Source organism: Alligator sinensis, unplaced genomic scaffold (assembly GCF_000455745.1).
Source record: "Alligator sinensis unplaced genomic scaffold, ASM45574v1 scaffold78_1, whole genome shotgun sequence".
Lineage (NCBI taxonomy): Eukaryota > Metazoa > Chordata > Crocodylia > Alligatoridae > Alligator > Alligator sinensis.
The window spans coordinates 879,609-888,309 of NW_005842171.1; the positions used below are offsets into that span (position 1 = coordinate 879,609).

An 8,701-nucleotide genomic window follows, 5' to 3' on the forward strand; every position below is an offset into this window, starting at 1 on the left:
TGTGGAAAAATACGGTATGTATTTGGGCCAAAATACACAAAGGAAACACACACACAACTTCTCAAAAAAAAAAATCGAAACCATTCTAAAGAGGGAACTAGATTAATATTTAATTGAACTGGTAATTCATACAAAATAAGATATAAATACCTTGTTCTTGAAAGTCAGAATGAAGAAAAAAAATCATTTCTTGAACATACTTGCAAGTACAGAATTTTCTTAAAGAAAACAGGCAAATGCAGTAAAGGAAGAACAAAACATTGTGGCTGCTCTGTTAAAATCATAGCTGCAGGTGCTGCAGGCTGAGTCAAACTGCCCAACCCCTTTTCTCTTTTCCACCTAAGCTGGGTGAACAGCTAGGTCAATTGATAACCTGATCCACAACAGCAACACCTGCAGAGTCATTTGAGGGCTCACCCAGCTAATTTAGCAAGAGCCTCTGCCCCAGCAAACAGGGCTTGGTTCCACTTTAGAAAAACAGTTTCTATAGCATGAGCCTCTGTTGAGGGAAAGATCACTATAATGCCCACTGTGTAGCACGTGCCACATTTTCTCTTTTCCCTGACAGAGGGTGAGCTGCAGAAACTGCTTTTACCTTAAATATGGAGTCCAATGTCCAGCAGGTGATTTTGGGGGAAAGGGTACACACAGTATGCAGGAAAATATAGTAAGGTCAAAATTCTACATCTATCTTGGAAATCTGTTCAGTGTACCCTGAAAACCCCCTATATGTGAACCTGTACCGATAAGCACATTAAAAAACAACTGCCCACATTTCATACTTCTATAGTATTAATCTGTCAAAATGTACAACTCCGCTCCCAAAGATGGAATTAACAGAGCAAGGTTTCACTCTGGTAAGTCCTTCTCTTTCAGTTCAAAGGAGTACAATATTTACCCAAATCCAAGATAACTTTGAATTTAAGAAACCCCCCAGTAATAAGATTCTATAAATGGACAATTCAAATGTGTTTAAATTTTACCTTTATAGAATCTAATTCCTGGAATGTTGTCTTAAATTTGTCTCCAAATGCCAGGGGGAGGGGGGCAGGGAAGGGGGCATGGAATGAGCAGGCTGCCTGATGCCCACACTTGCTCCCCCACCACTAGGCCCCCATGCCAGTAACCCTGCCACCTTCCCCTCCACACAATCCCTGACCCACGCTGTTGCCCATCCCCAACCTCCACTGCCTCTCAGTTCTCCATTTGATCCCCAACCTGCTGCCTGATCCCTTGCCCAATAACCAGCCCTAACTACTGTCCCCAAACACACCACACCTGCTGCTGATCCAGACAGCAGCAACAGCAGCAGCATGAAACAATTAAAAGGAAAAAAACCTGACTATATCCCAGAATAATCAGGATATCAAGTCATGTTAGGATACATATTTAGGAAGATGCCTTCATTGTACGTGGCTCTGTACATACATTTGTAAATAACCTAGTTCACATGAACATCCCATTGAATTTTACAAGCTAATCACTTAAATAACATTACTTGTGTACACATTTAAGACTGGTCCCAGAATAAATTTTACTTCCTCATATTTGACTCTTTACATAAGTCTTTCCCCACTAGGTAATCTTGCCCTTGACTGACAAAATGGGTAAGTCTGAAGCCTTTTTTCAGGAAGTTCCAAAACTAGAAAGAAGCAATCAATTACCTGTTCCTGAACTGAGCATTGGACCACCATAAACGTCCAGAGCCAAATGCGAATAGGCATAGCCAAAAACTGTAATGGTCAAGCCAATTAGTAGTACAAGCTTCAGCAGGGATTCTAATACAGTTGCAGCCATACCGATATCATCCTAGAAAACATTTTGATGAACTATGTAAATTAAAAACCACAGTATTCTGCTGTTTATTCCAATAGCCATTTTCACATACAGAAAAATAAAATTAATTAATTTTCTACAGCTGTTGTGGAGTCCTGAGCTACCTTGACACACAGTTTATAAAAGCTTATGCCTTTTTTAACCAGTTAGTCTCTAAGGGTCTAGCACACCCTGCCTTCCACCTAAAAGAATCAAGTTAACCTTTAACAAACTTATACTTGTCAGATATCATAGAGCTTTATATTTTGAAAGCCTTGTAAAGATACTAGTTTACCCTCAACACTTGTGCGATTGCAGGTATGCAAGGATTAAGCTGGCAAACTGAAAAGTAAAGTAAGATATTTGCTTAAGACCATAAAGTGAGTTGGGATTTTTCCTGCCATATAGGGATACAGAAGTTCCCATACCAGAACAAGTACTATGTGAACAGTACTGTCCTGTCTCAAGGGGCCTATACTAGGCACAAGACAAAAATATGACAACTCATAATGCACTGGGCCAACTATACAATGCTGTATGTACATTAGAACAAGTACCCTTTGCTACCTATGCAACCATCAATGCCTCAAAGACAGCAATTCCATTAACTGTTTTAACACACAAGTATTACTGTAAATAAAATTATCCAAGTGCAGTATCTCCAGATTCACAAACTGAATTCCATGCTTTCAAGAATTTCATATATAGAGTAGACCTGTAAAGAACACGTATACAGTGCCCCCTTCATTCTTGTGTTATTACGAAGGGAGTTACAGACCAATATTTACTATTTCATTAGCTTAAGTAGCCAAGCTGAAGCCTATTTAAATTCTTTTCAAAGCTGCTTTACATCCCCATTTTTTCAACAGATTATGTTGTGCAGAGTTTCATGTACAATTCTCTGAAAGTATAAACAGAAGAATGTTTTGTTTTTCCAGTGTCGCCCATGTGTAGACAACCTGTAAAACGACTGCATGAGGTATGTGGAGTACTATGAGTGCAGTGTAAGTGAGACTGGTTAGAACGTTTTAGATTCAACCTTGCTATTCAGCTCACTTTATTTTTTATTTAAAATTAGCATGTTACCAGTCTATTCTCTTGTATCTCTCCCCAGTCCTTTGCTTTTATTGGGTTTTTCCTTTTTCTTCTGTTTTTTCTAGTTCACATCCTCCAAGAACTTAAACATATGATTAAGTTTTACTCATTCTATTACAAGATATACAGGAACTTTCCTAAAGAAAATGTCAGCATCTTAATTTTACCAGTCTTTGAGGAATATATTTTCGTCACAACTTTCATGCCCTTTCTCTATTCCTAGATATTGAAACAAATTTATTTCCATAAGAGATGGCATAAAATTTATAATCTACAAGCAAACTGCCCATCAAGGATGATTTGGAGAGGGGAGGGGCACGAGTGGGGACGGAGCCCCGTGTCCCCTCCCTCCCCCCATCCAGATCTGTTCCCTCTTTCCCCACCCTATTTGGGGTGCGGCCCCACTCCCCACTCCCCCACCATGTCAGGCCTGGGTCCATTCTTCCCTTCTCCTCCCCACCACATCAGGCCTGGGGCCCAGGGTCACTCCACCCCCTCCACCATTTGCGGTCCAAGCCCACTCTACCCGCTGCCACCTCCAAGGAGTAGGAGGGGGGAAGAGGGCACCGCTGGCCTCACACCCTCGCTCTGTCCCCGCCATCATAGCGACGCTCTGCCGCCACCACCTGTCCGGAATGGTCTTGAAGCACTATGGTTAGTTGTTTCAGACAACTAATCAGAGTGCGAATAAAGCGTTATGGATGGACAGACTAAGGCTTTTATAATATTAGAATTCTCTTCAATTTAGACAGTTTTATAGTGTATAGTAATAGAACAAAATACTACCTACCTGTTTCTGTAGCTTTATATCTTTCCCTCTCTCCAGGATCTTAGCAAAGAAAACATAAAAACTCTCCTCTATTGGCAAAAAGACAAATCTGGCCACCAGTGAACCAAGGTTATTCACTATGTCATATATGCCTTAAAAAAAAAAAAGGGGTAGGGGCAAAAAAAGCATCTAGAGAGAGAGAAATAACCTCCACTAAATAGTTTCTTATCATCTTATGTTTTTCATTTCCCCCTCCATAAAATTACATGAACATAAATTCCTTTTAAACTGGTAATTTTGGTAAACAGACATTAAGGCTGCTTACAAACATAAAAAAACAAACAAACCAGTGCTTTACTTTAAACTCAGTGAGTCCCCACACTGAGCCCAGTGCATGCCCAGAAGAGGCATTGACCTAGCTCACCCAATGTCTGTATAAATCAAGCACTTCAGTGGGATTTTCTGGTGCTTTTATCTAATAGCTGATTGAATCAGCTATTAGATAAAAGTGCTAAAAAGCCCCGCTGAAGCACCCTATCTATACAGACACTGTGGAACAGGATCAAACTAACATGATGCCTCTCCCAGTAAAGCACGGGATTTTTTTTCCCATGCCTATGAGCAGCCTAAGTCAATATCACTCAATCTTAACATTTATATTGAAAAGTAGATGCATTTCTAGGGAGGAAAAGTAAATATGCAAAAGGATTTGGGAGGCTAAATATACTGGCAACTGTTAGCCCTTGAAAATATTTCATTTTTGAATAGACAAATTGTGAATAAGTTTTAATAAGGAACAATGGCATCCTGTCCCCCAAATAAGAAAGACTGCAAAGAGTTCGCCAAGTCATTACTATGTAACCATGTGCAATGTAGAAAAAGTACATACAAACATTTTTTTTTTGTTTATCCGCCCAAAGCTACCGTGGCTGAAGATAAAAAAGTAAATCCAATTAACAAAGATTCAAAGAAAAAACTTAGGCAGCAAAAACCTAAAGTCGAGGCAAAGATTATAATGACAACAGTCGTATTACTTTTTTATGGCAAGTCATTTAGTATCGTTGCCTTGTCAAATAAGAAAAAAAATCTAATCCAGAGAAAACCAGAATTAAAGGCTTGGATCACAAAATACTAAGATCTGCTTTCCATACATCCTTCAATTCTCCAACATCCTATGAGAAATACAACCAGATAATTAAAGTTTAGAGACCACCTCTACATTTCAAAAGAGCTTTCTAATATATTTTTTTAATTTTAAAGTTCATGAAAATGCACAAGACCAATAATTTTTGTGCCACTATTTAGTAAATAGTATCCTTACCTTGGTCCCCAAAATTTAACACATTCAAAAAAGTCATCACATATCGTTCACCTGTAAATTAAAAAATAAAAAGGAGCACTGAATATTAACCTTCATCTCCAGTCACAATATTTATTCATGCCTTTCTAGCATGAGACAGTCAAAAAGAAATGAAAGAAAGAGAGAAAAGTACATTTTTCAGAGTGACAACCAGTTGTATTCTCCTTACACTCAATATGAATTTAAGACACTGGAAATTGCAGATATTAATACAGGGGTGTCAAACACAGCCTGGGGGCCACATTCAGTCTGTGGAGCCGCACAATCTAGATCGGAAGGTCTGTGGACACGGGTCTGGCTCAGGAAGTGTGCAGCATGTGACACCCTACCAAACCAGCCCTCCTCACTGGTTTTGGCACAGCCGAATCTGCACTGCAAACCAGCCCAGAGATGCTCACCCAGCACACAGGGCTGGATGAGTTTAACATCCCTGTATAAACACTTCTGAAAGTGGTCAAGCTAGACCGAGGTGGGCAAAATGCGGCCCATGGGCTGGATGTGGCCTGCCAGGACATTCTATCCAGCCTGTGGGGCCCCTAAAAAATTTAGAAAATTAAAGTATTTATCTGCCCCTGGCCGCCTGTCATGCGGCCCTCAATGGCTTGCCAAAATTCAGCAAGTGGCCCTCCGCCCAAAATAACTGCCGGTCCCTGAGCTAGTCAAAACCTGAAGTATCCACTAGTGATAAGTTTGCCCTAATAGAAAGAACTTTATTTTTTACTTAACTAAATATTTAAGGTATGATCATTTTCACAAGCAATGAGATCAACACATAAGCTTGCCATAGCAGATTCAAAACAAATTAAATATACCACAAAGCAATACAAAAACAAACTCAACCCTACATTTTCAGGTTCACTTTTAGAAAAAATAGCTTCTTCTAAAAATATAAGTGAATAACTACAGATAAAGAACTGTGATTGACCTTACAAAATTCCACAAGTGAATCAAACAAGAAGGAAAGTGCCCAAAGAATGAAATGCACTAAAAGTATTTCAAAAACCTGAAAAAGTATCTGACTTGGTACATGTATAAGTCAGGTAAGATTTTATAGTTCTTTTATAGGGAAGACTTATAATCAGAACAACAGAGTATTAACTAGCATCTGTATTTTCCATTTATCTGTCAATATTTAAAGACTTATTTCTCTTGTTAGTACAGGAGATGCTTTCATTACTGTCATACAGAAGATGTAACCTTACTGTCATAATTCAGGTCTTATTTGTATTCAATCTTCGTCAGGGTTTGAATTACACTCCAACTCTTGTGGGGGTCTGTGGCAGTAGCAGCCAAAAGCCAGAAGGAGCCACTGCCACCACTGCTTAGAAAGGTGCGTGGCGAGCCAGGGGCTCTTGTCTCTTATGGGGGGGGGGGTTTGGGGCACTCTTGTTGGTCCCTTTCTGCCTTGGTGTCAGTTGAGTGAGGGTGCACCTTAACATACAGAAACACACACACACACACACACACACACACACACACACACACACACACAGAGTCACCCACCCATGTCACAAGTTTTGCCTGTCAGCAGCTAGAGATGCAGGGCCCCAGAACCTAGACTCCCCCTGCACCTATTTCCTTGACAGCTCGCAGGCTTCGTGGCCACAGCAGGGCCTAGCAGGCCTGCAGTTGTCATCCCCCTGTGCCCCAAGACAGACACAGTTGCGCAAGCACCCATGTCATGAGTTTTGCCTGTCAGCAGCTAGAGGTGCAAGGCCCCAGAACCCAGAATCCCCTGCACCTATCTTCTTGAAAGCTGGCAGGCTTTGTGGCCTCAGCAGGGGCTAGCAAGCCCGCAGCTTTCACCCTGCTGTGCTTTAACACACAGTGTCACCCATGTCACGAGTTTTGCTTGTCTGCAGCTTGAGGTGCAGTTTCCCCCAAACCCCTGCACCTATTTCCTTGAAACTTGGCAGGCTTCATGCCCTCAAAAGGGGCTACCACCCCTGCAGTTTTGACCACGCTGTGGCTTAACAGATACACGTGACATGAGTTTTTTGCTTTCAAGACTTTGAGATAGTTTCCCTGAAACCCCTGCACCTATCTCCTTGAAACTTGGCAAGCTTCATGCCCTCAGAAGGGGCTACACCATTCCTGTAAGTTTCATCCAAAGCAGGCCAGAAATGATAACATTATAGGCTGTTTTGAGCTTCCCCATTAAAGCCTATGGGCAAAACATTGAAACAGCGTCGAAACAGCGAAACTGTTTCGATGAAATGAAACGGAACAGCAGTTTAGAATCCAAACAAAATTCAAAATGAAACACTGTTCCGTTGAAATGCAAGTTGACATTCCTGTAAGTTTCATCCAAAGCAGGCCAGAAATGATAACATTATAGGCTGTTTTGAGCTTCCCCATTAAAGCCTATGGGCAAAACATTGAAACAGCGTCGAAACAGCGAAACTGTTTCGATGAAATGAAACGGAACAGCAGTTTAGAATCCAAACAAAATTCAAAATGAAACACTGTTCCGTTGAAATGCAAGTTGAAACGGAACAGTAACATTTCGCACAGCCCTACCGTGGATGAGTAAATAGGTAAAGACACCTAAGCCAATTCATTTATTTGTGAGTTTCCAAAGGAACCAATATCCTCAATGAGAGGTGTTCTTCCTCAGGAGAGTTCTCATATCTCACTACACACAGTTTAACACTATATTTACCTACTGCAAGCAAAGAAATGGACATTATAGACTGACAATTCTGCATGTGTGCTGCTCATGGAGATTTTTAACACTTAGTTTATGTAATGTAATGACATGAGTAGTCAAGGTATTTTGTGACATTTTTTTGGACAAACCATAAAGCTAACAGAGATTAGACAAGCTTTTGGCCAAAAATGATGTGAAAAGTATACATCACTTGGGCTAAGTACAGACTTTTGCGCAGGTTAAATCAGGTTCAAAATGTCTGCCCAATTTAAACTTAGCTTGTCCCGATGCCAACCTTACACTTACAGACCCAGTCTCAGTGACTGGCAAGCAGTCTAAAACTGTAACTGAACAGAAGTTCCATGCACACAGTCTGGTCTAAAAATTGCAGAAACCACTTTAAGATACATCTAGACTGATGAAGTATCAAACTTATTTGATTTATATTAAACTGGTGCATAGAAATTCTGTACTTTCCCTGCACAGCCCCAGGGCTGGGAAAACTCAGCCACTGGCCCCAGCCCAGGGGCTGCTCTTTTCACCCCCCACCCAACTGGGCTATTTTTTTACTCTTGTTCCTCTCCCCCACCCCCGACCAGCCAGCCTTCTCAACCTGCATCCCACAAGCCACTCCAGGTACAGCCACTTTTATCAGCATTCACCACTGCCAGAGCTGAGCAAGTTAAGTCCTGGTGGGAGGAGGGGTGGGAAGAATGGGGGTATAGGTTCACTGGCGAGGACAACCCCATTCACAGGTCGCACCTGCCCCCTCACCCCTTGTGGGTCTTGCCTGCCCCCCCCACTCTATCTGCGGGTCACACTGGCTTCTCCTATCACACCCACAGGTTATGTTGGCCCCTCTCCAACCCCTCACAGGTCATGCCTGCTACCCTCCCAGCCCACCCATGGGTCATGCCAGCCCTGCTCACCCCACCTGCAGGTCACGCCTGGCCCCCCCACCCCTCACAGGTCACACCCGCCCCACACCCTACCTGCAGGGCCTCCCCACCCC

The 8,701-nt window shown here is 41.9% G+C and overlaps 1 protein-coding gene across 1 annotated transcript in view; it reads right to left on the minus strand.

The window, feature by feature from the left end:
• RFT1 (RFT1 homolog) overlaps positions 1-8,701 on the minus strand; it is a 43,368-nt gene that overhangs the window by 11,570 nt on the left and 23,097 nt on the right. Inside the window, exons 8-10 of the mRNA XM_025206757.1 lie at positions 5,001-5,051; positions 3,701-3,831; positions 1,665-1,809 (exon numbers count right to left, since the gene is read on the minus strand). Of these exons, the coding sequence (XP_025062542.1) occupies positions 1,665-1,809; positions 3,701-3,831; positions 5,001-5,051 (327 nt within the window). The remainder of the gene's footprint in view (positions 1-1,664; positions 1,810-3,700; positions 3,832-5,000; positions 5,052-8,701) is intronic.